Below are 13048 nucleotides of genomic sequence, written 5' to 3'. Positions count from 1 at the left end.
TTCAGAGACTTGTCCCAAAGCCACTCCTGCATTGTCTTGGCTGTGTGCTTAGCGTCATTATCCTGTTGGAAGGTGAACCTTTGCCCTAGTTGTCACGTTGACATAAAGGATCGGGAGACAGACACAGGAATGCATTTTTTTATTTTTATTGAGCCCAAATTACGGTGTGCCGTGTAAAGGCACGGGGGCAAAGACCAAACAAACACGTAACAAAACACAGGGTAGAAACCCAAAACGAAAGAGCGACGAGAACCTTGAATAAATAACACACGCGCACAATGATACCACACGGGACCAGACCCCGTAATCATCTGCACAATGATACCACACGGGACCAGACCCGTAATCATCTGCACAATGATCCCACACGGGACCAGACCCCGTAATCATCTGCACAATGGTACCACACGGGACCAGACCCGTAATCATCTGCACAATGGTACCACACGGGACCAGACCCGTAATCATCTACACAATGATACCACACGGGACCAGACCCGTAATCATCTGCACAATGATACCACACGGGACCAGACCCCGTAATCATCTGCACAATGATACCACACGGGACCAGACCCCGTAATCATCTGCACAATCCACAAGGACACGAAAGCCCAAAACAACACAGCACAGGTACTCACACACCAATGGACATTGTAACAATAATCGACAGCCCAACGGAAACCAAAGGGCCCACGTATACAAGTACTAATCAGCGGAAATATGGGACAGGTGTGCGTAAGGAACGTTCCGGAGGGATCCGTAACACTTGTCTGACGTCCTGAGCGCTCTGGAGCAGGTTTTCATCAATGATTTCTCTATATTTTTGCTCTGTTCATCTTTCCCTCGATCCTGACTAGTTTCCCAGTCCCTGACGCTGAAAAACATCCCCACAGCATGATGCTGCCACCACCATGCTTCACCGTAGGGATGGTGCCAGATTTCCTCCAGACGTGACGTTTGGCATTCAGGCCAAAGAGTTTAATCTTGGCTTCATCAGACCAGAGAGTATTGTTTCAAATCAAATTTTATTGGTCACATACAAATGGTTAGCAGATGTTATTGCGAGTGTAGCGAAATGCTTATGCTTCTAGATCCAACAGTGCAGCAGTGTCTAACAGATAATATCTTTCTCATCCCAATAGTGATCGACTATCGAGGATCGCTATGGGGCGCAATCGGGCGATGTAGGCTTGTACACAATCACCCAACCTTAACACACACACTTTCTCTGTGTGGTTACAGTAGGCTAACGTATGTCAATAGTTTAAGGAACAGCAGTAACATCAGGCAGGACGTAGCTACCAGCATCATTTTTTATAATTGGGCTTGCGGAGGGCATCAAGTCAGTTCGAGTCATTAGGCTCAAGTCCAAGTGAAGTCACGAGTCATTGTTGTCAAAGTCAAGAAGGCCTCCCGGGTGGCACAGTGGTCTAAGGCTGTGCCACCAGAGACTCTGGGTTCGAGCCCAGGCTCTGTCGCAGCTGGCCGCGACCAGGAGGTCCATGGGGTGATGCACAATTGGCCTTGCATCGTTAGGGAGAGTTTGGCCGGTAGGGATATCCTTGTCTCATCGCGCACTAGCTACTCCTGTGGTGGGCCGTTGTGCCTTCCTCACCACACTCTCTGCATGTGTGGACCATTTCAGTTTGTCGGTGATATGTACACTGAGGAACTTAAAACTTTCCATCTTCTCCACAACTGTCCGTCGATGTGGATAGGGGGGTGCTCCCTGAAGTCCACGATCATCTCTTTTGTTTTGCTGACATTGAGTGAGAGGTTATTTCCCTGACACCATACTCCAAGGGCCCTCACCTCCTCCCTGTAGGCTGTCTTGTCGTTGTTGGTAATCAAGCCTACCACTGTCGTGTCGTCTGCAAACTTGATGATTGAGTTGGAGGCGTGCATGGCCATGCAGTCGTGGGTGAACAGGGAGTACATGAGGTGCTGAGAATGCACCCTTGTGGGGCCCCAGTGTTGAGGATCAGCGGAGTGGAGATGTTGTTTCCTACCTTCACCACCTGGGGGTGGCCCGTCAGGAAGTCCAGGACCCAGTTGCACAGGGCAGGGTCGAGACCCAGGGCCTCAAGTTTAGTGATTAGTGATGAGGATACTATTGTGTTGAATGCTGAGCTGTAGTCAATGAACAGCAATCTTACATAGGTATTCCTCTTGTCCAGATGGGATAGGGCAGTGTACAGTGTGATTGTGATTGCATCGTCTATGGACCTATTGGGGCGGTAAACAAATTGGAGTGGGTCTAGGGTGACAGGTAAGGTGGAGGTGATAAGATCCTTCACAAGTCTTTCAAAGCACTTCAGGATGACAGATGTGAGTTCAACGGGGCCATAGTCATTTAGTTCAATTACCTTAGCTTTCTTGGGTACAGGAACAATGATGGCCATCTTGAAGCATGTGGGAACAGCAGACTGGGATAAGGATTGATTGAATATGTCCGTAAACACCCCAGCCAGCTGTTCTGCGCATGCTCTGAGGACGCTGCTAGGGATGCCGTCTGGGTCGGCAGCCTTGCGAGGGTTAACACGTTTAAATGTTTTACTCACATCGGCCACAGAGAAGGAGAGTCCAGCGGTCTGCACCGGTGGCACTGCATTATCCTCAAAGCGCACAAAGAAGTAGTTTAATTTGCCTGGAAGCAAGACGTCGATGTTCGCAACGGGGCTGGTTTTCTTTTTGTAATCTGCGATTGTCTGAAGACTTTGAGCAGTTGAATTGCGACTCCACTTTGTCTCTATACTGACGTTTTGCTTGTTTGATTGCCTTACGGAGGGAATTACTACACGGTTTGTATTCGGCCATGTTTCCAGTCATATTGCCATGATTAAATGGCAAGATGAGATATGTTCACGGTGGAATGTGCTTTCAGTTTTGCGCAAATGCTGCCATCAATCCACGATTTCTGGTTAGGGAAGGTTTTAATAGTCACAGTGGGTACAACGTCTCCTACACTGACTTTGTTAACTAGGGACTGGACATTAGCGAGTAGTATACTCAGAAGCGGTGGGTGGTGTGCGTGCATTTGAAGTCTCACAAGAAGACCGCTCCGGCACCCTCTCCTCCTCCGACGGCTTTGGAAAAGTCGTATTCCTGGTCGTAGTTCTGGTTGTGCAGTTAAGTTGACATCTCTCTGATATCCAATAGTTCTTCCCGGCTGTATGTAACAACACTTACAGTTTTCTTGGCTAACAGGAGGAGGAGTGGCTTCTGTCTGGCCACTCTACCATAAAGGCCTGATTGGTGGAGTGCTGCAGAGATGGTTGTCCTTCTGTAAGGTTCTCCCATCTCCACAGAGGAACTCTAGAGCTCTGTTAAAGTGACCTTTGGGTTCTTGGTCACCTTCCTGACCAAGGAGGCCCTTCTACCCCGATTGCTCAGTTTGACCGGGCAGCCAGCTCTAGGAATAGTCTTGCTGGTTCCAAACTTCTTCCATTTAAGAATGATTGAGGACACCGTGTTCTTGTGGACCTTCAATGCTGCACGTGTTTTTTGGTATCTTTCCCCAGATCTGTGCCTCGACCCAATCCTGTCTCGGAGCTCTACACACAATTCATACTTGGTTTTTGCTCTGACATGCACTGTCAATTGTGGGACCTTATATAGACAGGTGTGTGCCTTTCCAAATCATGTCCAATCAATTGAATTTACCAGGGGTGTCCTTCAATCAAGTTCCAGAAACATCTTAAGGATGATCAATGGAAACAGGATGCACCTGAACTCAATTTTGAGTCTCATAGGAAAGGGTCTGAATACTTATGTAAATAAGGTATTTCAGTTTTTTTAAATGTCTAAAAACCTGTTTTCGCTTTGTCATTATCGGGTATTGTGTGTATGATTGATGATAAAATTATTTTTTATCCATTTCACAATGATGAAAATAGCTGAGAAATTATAATTTCCTCATGAGACAAGAAAATAGAGAAATTGGACATAGAACCTGTCACAGAACAAAATATCAAGCGGTGTTCAAAATAAGGTGTGTCTACATTTGTGTTTATTTAGTGATGCTGTTTTATTACATATTATCTCTAACAGTGAGGGAAACAGAGAGAGAGACAGAGGGAGAGAGAGAGAGACAGAGAGAGAGACAGAGGGGGGGAGAGAGAGAGAGAGAGAGAGAGAGAGAGAGAGACAGAGGGAGAGAGAGAGACAGAGAGAGAGAGAGAGACAGAGGGAGAGAGAGAGACAGAAGGAGAGAGAGAGAGAGGGAGAGGGAGAGAGAGAGACAGAAGGAGAGAGAGAGAGAGGGAGAGGGAGAGAGAGAGACAGAAGGAGAGAGAGAGACAGAAGGAGAGAGAGAGAGAGGGAGAGGGAGAGAGAGAGACAGAGGGAGAGAGAGAGACAGAAGGAGAGAGAGAGAGAGGGAGAGAGAGAGACAGAAGGAGAGAGAGAGAGAAGGAGAGAGAGAGACAGAGGGAGAGAGAGAGACAGAAGGAGAGAGAGAGACAGAAGGAGAGAGAGAGACAGAAGGAGAGAGAGAGAGAGAGAGAGGGAGAGAGAGAGACAGAAGGAGAGAGAGAGACAGAAGGAGAGAGAGAGAGACAGAGGGAGAGAGAGAGACAGAAGGAGAGAGAGACAGAGAGAGAGAGAGAGAGAGAGAGAGAGAGAGAGAGAGAGAGACAGAGAGGGAGAGACAGAAGGAGAGAGACAGAGGGAGAGAGAGAGACAGAAGGAGAGAGAGAGAGAGAGACAGAGGGAGAGAGAGAGACAGAGGGAGAGAGAGAGACAGAGGGAGAGAGAGAGACAGAAGGAGAGAGAGAGAGAGAGAGAGAGAGAGACAGAGGGAGAGAGAGAGACAGAAGGAGAGAGAGAGAGAGACAGAGGGAGAGAGAGAGACAGAAGGAGAGAGAGAGACAGAGAGAGAGAGAGAGAGACAGAGGTAGAGAGAGAGACAGAAGGAGAGAGACAGAGGGAGAGAGAGAGACAGAGGGAGAGAGAGAGACAGAGGGAGAGAGAGAGACAGAAGGAGAGAGACAGAGGGAGAGAGAGAGACAGAGGGAGAGAGAGAGACAGAGGGAGAGAGAGAGACAGAAGGAGAGAGACAGAGGGAGAGAGAGAGACAGAGGGAGAGAGAGAGAGAGAGACAGAGGGAGAGAGAGACAGAAGGAGAGAGACAGAGAGGAGAGAGACAGAGGAGAGAGAGAGAGACAGAGGACAGAGGGAGAGAGAGACAGAAGGAGAGAGACAGAGAGAGAGAGAGACAGAGAGAGAGAGAGAGAGAGAGACAGAGGTAGAGAGAGAGAGAGGAGAGAGGAGAGAGAGAGAGAGAGAGACAGAAGGAGAGAGAGAGAGAGACAGAGGGAGAGAGAGAGAGAGAGAGAGAGAGAGAGGAGAGAGAGAGAGAGACAGAGGTAGAGAGAGAGAGAGACAGAGTGAGAGAGAGAGACAGAAGGAGAGAGAGAGAGAGAGAGAGAGAGGGAGAGAGAGAGAGACAGAGGTAGAGAGAGAGACAGAGGGAGAGAGAGAGAGACAGAAGGAGAGAGAGAGACAGGGAGAGAGAGAGAGACAGAGGGAGAGAGACAGAGGTAGAGAGAGACAGGGAGAGAGAGAGAGACAGAGGGAGAGAGAGAGAGACAGAGGTAGAGAGAGAGACAGGGAGAGAGAGACAGAGGTAGAGAGAGAGACAGAGGTAGAGAGAGAGAGAGAGAGAGACAGAGGTAGAGAGAGAGACAGAGGTAGAGAGAGAGAGACAGAGGTAGAGAGAGAGACAGAGGGAGAGACAGAGACAGAAGGAGAGAGAGAGACAGATATATATCACTATGACAGAATAAACATGAACTTTAGATGTATAGGCTTGCTGGTTCTTCCTAGTCTCCGTCCATCATCAATGTAGAAAACAGAGTGCCACAATGAAGAAGAAGAAGAAGAGGAAGGTGAAGAAACAACACACTGAAAGAACTACAACACATTGAATATTGAACATTGTAATATTATGTGTCCTAAAACAACATCATGTTTTTAAACTAGACCAAAACATTTAAAAACTATGTGTACTGTACTCTTTGCTTACATATTGGGTTGTTACTTAAAGGGACAGTGTGTACGTCACAGGAGGATCAATTAAATGTGTATTCTTCACAGATAAAAGGCATGGGAGTAAACAGATAAGGATAACAATAACTGTGCTGACGTAACCAGTAGTCTTCTAAAAGGAGAACACCAAAGAGGCTACCAGAGGGAATTTGTTCCCAAAATCCCCAATTGAGACTTTCTGTTTACTTTTTTAAGCTCTTTAAAAAAATATATATGTTTATCTCAATATCACATACTTTCTGGGTAGCAATACCATACTGTGATTGTTTTTTAATTAAAATAGCAAAGAGCAAATTCTCAAACAAGAATTTTTGCTAGGGCTGTCTGGGAGTGGCCTGAGTTGGGAGGAGGAAAATGGAAACGAGTTGTTATTGGCTGAGAGGTTTGGAACTCTAATTAACTGACTGATGAAGCCAAAACTCTTTCAGTTGGGCTGCTCAAACAGCTCAAACACAAAAAGGGCATTATCATCATTTTCACAATTTCACAGTAGTATTCCAACCTCATAGAGTGGAAATATAAAACACATAAAAATCACATTTTTTGACAGCATTGGGCCTTTAAAATTGACTCTCGAATCAACCCCAATTAAACATTTTTGGCCTTTAGCGTGAAGTGTTCTCCAACTGACTTCTTCTGTGTAGTGGTCCATCTCTCTAAATGAGTAAACACTGCCCCCTTTGGTAGAAAAGTAGAAATACAGGTAAATTAATGCAGGACATTGTAAAGTTGCCTCTACTGCTCTGCCATGCCCAGTATAAATGAATGACTGTTATGTAGCTGGTGATTGGAATGCTGTGTGAGAACATCTAACTACAAACCTGTAAAGTCAGGGTGATCTAAAATGATGGATGAATACACAGAAATAAAAGAGAATGTCAATAATATAATAAATGTAATGTCAATACACTGCTTCTCTCCCTTCAGTCCTGATGAAGCCCCCTTTCCCCCCTCCCCCAGTGTAACTACAACAACAAAGACAACCTAAAACAGTCAAAAAAGATGTGAAAATCCTCCAGACGAATAGATAATGAAGTCATATCTTCAACAGACAACAAAGACTTAAATAGGGCCCCCAAAAAGTTTGGATGAAATAAAATATTTTCAACACTTAAATTTAAAAAATACTTTTCACATTGAGAGGGAAAATATAACTTTTTGAACTGTACAAGAGATTAAACCAAACTTGGTTGTAAAGTTGGATTTGAAGAGGGATCCTCGTATCACGATGGTTGAAGAGTCGCAGAAAAATCACCCAAAATCCCTTGCTGTAATCCCACTTCAGAATAAAAGTCCCTTCAAAGTTGACTTTGAAGATACCGATTTTCCAATTACGGCAATAAGAAAAGTCTTAGAAAAATATGAACAAAGTCCCTGCAATCTCTACACAATTTAAAGACCAAATGTCCTTTGAAAATTCTTGTTAAAATCTCCAGACAAATTGGAGAAAGAGGAAAAAAATTCTAATACTTTATTTAAACATTTTTATTGTTTACAAAAATCCAGTTTGGTTGTTTGGGATTTGGCAGTGGAGTGGAAGAGTGAGAGAGAGAGAGAGAGAGGGATTGTGTGTAGTCCTAGGGAATTCTGGGAGTTTTTTTGGAGTTCTGTTTGTCCCCTTTTCCTTCAGTTGAACTCCATTGGTTGGGAGGTTCAAAGTTCATAGTTGAAAAGTGAAGCTTGTTCTCTCTGGCAGGTTGGACCGGTCCAGTCTGGTGTGGTGTGTGTGTCTGGTGTCTGTTCCCAAGGTGGGGGTGGGGGGGTCTCTGAGGTAAACAAGCAGGAATGGCGGTGAAACAAGCAGAGAAGGTCAGGACGAGTGGGGGATGTGTGTGAGTTCACCTTCCTCAGGCGCCGTGGTAGTTTTGGCCCAAAGCTTGACAGACAGTGGACAGAGAGAGAGACACAACTTCAGTAACATTACCTCAACATTCCACTGATTCAACACTTAAGATAAAAAGTGCAAGAGCAGAAAACAAAAAGTTGAAAGTAGAACTACACCAATGTTGTCACAAAGATGAACATGTTTCATAGGGTAGGGTGAGGTAGGGTGGGGTGAGATAGGGTAGGGTGAGGTAGGGTGGGGTGAGGTAGGGTGGGGTGAGATAGGGTGGGGTGAGGTAGGGTAGGGTGAGGTAGGGTGGGGTGAGGTAGGGTAGGGTGAGGTAGGGTAGGGTGAGGTAGGGTAGGGTGAGGTAGGGTAGGGTGAGGTAGGGTGGGGTGAGGTAGGGTGGGGTGAGGTAGGGTAGGGTGAGGTAGGGTAGGGTGAGGTAGGGTGGGGTGAGGTAGGGTAGGGTGAGGTAGGGTGGGGTGAGGTAGGGTGGGGTGAGGTAGGGTGGGGTGAGGTAGGCTCCATGAACACAGAGCTCCATGAACACAGGGCCCCATGAACACAGAGCTCCATGAACACACAGCTCCATGAACACACAGCTCCATGAACACACAGCTCCATGAACACAGAGCTCCATGAACACACAGCTCCATGAACACAGGGCCCCATGAACACAGGGCTCCATGAACACAGGGCTCCATGAACTTACTGGGAGGGAACTCTCTCCCCCTCGTCTCCCCCCTGTCTGAGAGGAAAGGGGTGGGAGGCACTGTGTGTATACATACCACCCTGGCAGCTGGAACCCTATTCCCTACAAAGTGAACTATGTTTGACCTAGAATTTGGTCGAAAACCTGAGCCCGAGGGCTTTAACTCAACACAAACATACAGGGCTATAATTAAAGCCACATGGACACCACTGTTTATAGAGACCTCATGCTGAGATGTCCTGTTTCATGTAGGAATGGGCCTGACTGAGTAAACTGTTTTAACTAAATCAACGCAGTTTAACGGACAATAACTGATAATATAAGTATGCGTGTCCCTTGACAGTGGCATGTCAGTGCTTTGATTACATTGTTTAGTCTCTGCAGGAGCCTAAAGAAAAGAAAAGCAGTGTAATAGCCCTCATCATGGTCCTGACAGAGGTGGGGGTTTGATCTCTCTCTCTGTCTCTCTGTCTCTCTGTCTCTCTCTCTCTCTCTCTCTCTCTCTCTCTGTCTGTCTGTCTGTCTGTCTGTCTGTCTGTCTGTCTGTCTGTCTGTCTGTCTGTCTGTCTGTCTGTCTGTCTGTCTGTCTGTCTGTCTGTCTGTCTGTCTGTCTGTCTGTCTGTCTGTCTGTCTTTCTCTCTCTCTCTCTGTCTGTCTGTCTTTCTCTCTCTCTCTGTCTTTCTCTCTCTCTCTGTCTTTCTCTCTCTGTCTGTCTTTCTCTCTCTGTCTGTCTTTCTCTCTCTCTCTCTCTCTCTCTCTGTCTCTCTCTCTCTCTGTCTTTCTCTCTCTGTCTGTGTCTTTCTCTCTCTCTGTGTCTTTCTCTCTCTCTCTGTCTTTCTCTCTCTGTGTCTTTCTCTCTGTCTCTGTCTTTCTCTGTATCTTTCTCTCTCTCTCTGTGTCTTTCTCTCTCTGTGTCTTTCTCTCTCTCTCTCTCTCTGTCTTTCTCTCTCTCTCTCTCTCTCTCTCTCTCTGTGTCTTTCTCTCTCTCTCTGTCTTTCTCTCTCTCTGTCTTTCTCTCTCTCTCTCTCTGTCTCACTGTAGGTTAGGGTTACTACTGACCTGGTCATAGGAAAGGTGAGCCTGGGGTTAATCGGGGGTGATCTCTGTTTCCTGGTGCACCACCACTTTGGTCACGGACATGTCCGGGTGCTGCTCCTTCGCCTCCTTGATGGCCTGGGCCAGAGCCTGAGAAGAGGGAGTACACACACACACACACACACACACACACACACACACACACACACACACACACACACACACACACACACACACACACACACACACACACACACACACACACACACACACACACACACACACACACACACACACACACACACACACACACACACACACACACACACACACACACACACACACACACACACACACACACACACACGGGAAGGTTCAACGTGGAGATTGATGGCACTAATAAAAAGGCTATACATAGATTAAAGACATCGTTATTAAACACAAGCAAATAGAGTCGCTGAAACCCGCACGACTACAGAGTTGGAAACATTCATCACCCAAGAAAACACTAAAAGGGATACTACATTCAGACAAGACAAGACTGTGTTCAGCTCACATCACAGCAACAAAACAAGCTCTTTTTATCTTTTGATTTTATTACACAGACTCAGGTAGGGTAGATTCTGCATAGATTCTGTGTAATAGCTCTAAACCAGAGGAATAATGTATTGTTACTCCACTGAAGTGGCCTCTAACAGAACACACACACACAGCCAGCGAGCACAGGGCCGAGGGAGAGAAGTAGAAATCTGTACCCCACCTTGTCGTGATCAATCTCTGTGTCTCCAGTTATCACAATCCTCTTCTCAATGCGAGTCTCTGAGATGCCTCCTTTCACCGTCTGAAAGGGAGAGAGAAAGAGTTCAAAACTAAAACAATGTAGGGGATCAGAAATATCAAGCGCCAGAGAGAGATACTGTATATATATATAGAGAGAGAGATACTGTATATATATATAGAGAGAGAGAGATACTGTATATATATAGAGAGAGATACTGTATATATATATAGAGAGACATACTGTATATATATAGAGAGAGATACTGTATATATATATAGAGAGAGAGATACTGTATATATATATATATATAGAGAGAGATAATGTATATATATAGAGAGATACTGTATATATATAGAGAGAGATACTGTATATATATATAGAGAGATACTGTATATATATAGAGAGAGATACTGTATATATATATAGAGAGAGATACTGTATATATATAGAGAGATACTGTATATATATAGAAAGAGAGAGACTGTATATATATAGAGAGAGAGATACTGTATATATATAGAGAGAGATACTGTATATATATAGAGAGAGATACTGTATATATATAGAGAGATACTGTATATATATATATATATATATATAGAGAGATACTGTATATATATATATATAGAGAGAGATACTGTATATATATAGAGAGAGATACTGTATATATGTATAGAGAGATACTGTATATATGTATAGAGAGAGATACTGTATATATATAGAGAGAGATACTGTATATATATAGAGAGAGATACTGTATATATATAGAGAGACATACTGTATATATATATAGAGAGAGATACTGTATATATATATAGAGAGAGAGATACTGTATATATATATATATATAGAGAGAGATAATGTATATATATAGAGAGATACTGTATATATATAGAGAGAGATACTGTATATATATAGAGAGAGATACTGTATATATATAGAGAGAGATACTGTATATATATATAGAGAGAGATACTGTATATATATAGAGAGATACTGTATATATATAGAAAGAGAGAGACTGTATATATATAGAGAGAGAGATACTGTATATATATAGAGAGAGATACTGTATATATATAGAGAGAGATACTGTATATATATAGAGAGATACTGTATATATATATATATATATATATATAGAGAGATACTGTATATATATATATATAGAGAGAGATACTGTATATATATAGAGAGAGATACTGTATATATGTATAGAGAGATACTGTATATATGTATAGAGAGAGATACTGTATATATATAGAGAGAGATACTGTATATATATAGAGAGAGATACTGTATATATATAGAGAGAGATACTGTATATATGTATAGAGAGATACTGTATATATAGAGAGAGATACTGTATATATGTAACAGTATCATTTTAAACCGTCCCCTCGCCCATACCCGGGCGCGAACCAGGGACCTTCTGCACACATCAACAACAGTCACCCACGAAGCATCGTTACCCATCGCTCCACAAAAGCCGCGGCCCTTGCAGAGCAAGGGGAACTACTACTTCAAGGTCTCAGAGCAAGTGACGTAACCGATTGAAACGCTATTTAGTGCACACCGCTAACTAAGCTAGCCGTTTCACATCCGTTACATATATATAGAGAGAGATACTGTATATATATATAGAGAGAGATACTGTATATATATATAGAGAGATACTGTATATATATATAGAGAGATACTGTATATATATATAGAGAGAGATACTGTATATATGTGTATATATATATATATATATATATATATATATATATATATATATATATATATATATATATAGAGAGAGAGAGAGAGCAGCTTTGACCTGACAACATACTGTTAGAGAGATACTGTATATATATATAGAGAGAGATACTGTATATATATATATATATAGAGAGAGAGAGCAGCTTTGACCTGACAACATACTGTTAGAGAGATACTGTATATATATATAGAGAGAGATACTGTATATATATATATATAGAGAGAGAGAGAGCAGCTTTGACCTGACAACATACTGTTAGAGAGATACTGTATATATATAGAGAGAGAGATACTGTATATATATATATATAGAGAGAGAGAGAGCAGCTTTGAGGCAGAAGAGGGTATTATCAAATGTGTACTTATTCTTTGATCTGTGTATGTTTGTTCACTGCTCAACCGTTATGGTGGGTCGCCACTCAAAAGACCTCTCGATTGTTGGGACACGAAGCAGAACATTTTAGGTACCCTCCATGTGCTACAAGACTAAAATGTTAATGTAAAACATCTACAAAGGCAAAAGTGATCCTAGGTCAGGAAGCCCAGGACGTACCTTGGTGATCTGAGTGGTGGTGGTTGTACTGACTGTCTCTGAGGTGATGGTCTGGGCACTCAGCAGCACTCCAGAGTCCCTTTCTGCCGTGTTGTCTACGGGCTGAAGGAGACACTATGTTAACACAAGGGGGAGAAAAGGGGTTCATTTAGGACTACAGCCGTGTGGCCAAAACTTTTGAGTATGCTGCTTCAGTGTCTTTTAATACTGAAGTATAATTACAAGCATTTCCTTCAGTGTCAAAGGCTTTTATTGACAACTACATGAAGTTGATGCAAAGAGTCAATATTTGCAGTGTTGACCCTTATTTTTCAAGACCTCTGC

General features: G+C 43.5%; 1 protein-coding gene across 14 annotated transcripts in view; it reads right to left on the bottom strand.

Annotated features, from left to right (window-relative positions):
- Positions 1–5926: 5926 nt before the first annotated feature.
- LOC124043153 (protein 4.1-like) overlaps positions 5927–13048 on the bottom strand; it is a 151647-nt gene continuing 144525 nt past the window's right edge. For 12 of the 14 annotated variants that reach the window (XM_046361390.1, XM_046361394.1, XM_046361398.1 and 9 more), the window contains 4 exons: positions 12725–12838; positions 10387–10467; positions 9651–9776; positions 5927–7927 (listed from right to left, as the gene is read on the bottom strand). In XM_046361390.1, the coding sequence (XP_046217346.1) occupies positions 9678–9776; positions 10387–10467; positions 12725–12838 (294 nt within the window). In that variant the 3' untranslated portion in view covers positions 5927–7927; positions 9651–9677. The remainder of the gene's footprint in view (positions 7928–9650; positions 9777–10386; positions 10468–12724; positions 12839–13048) is intronic. The other 2 variants (XM_046361393.1, XM_046361404.1) reach the window with 1 other exon arrangement.

This window comes from Oncorhynchus gorbuscha, linkage group LG09 (genome assembly GCF_021184085.1).
Source record: "Oncorhynchus gorbuscha isolate QuinsamMale2020 ecotype Even-year linkage group LG09, OgorEven_v1.0, whole genome shotgun sequence".
NCBI lineage: Eukaryota > Metazoa > Chordata > Actinopteri > Salmoniformes > Salmonidae > Oncorhynchus > Oncorhynchus gorbuscha.
Note: the sequence above shows the minus strand (reverse complement) of the source record. Positions and strands in the feature narration are given on the sequence as shown.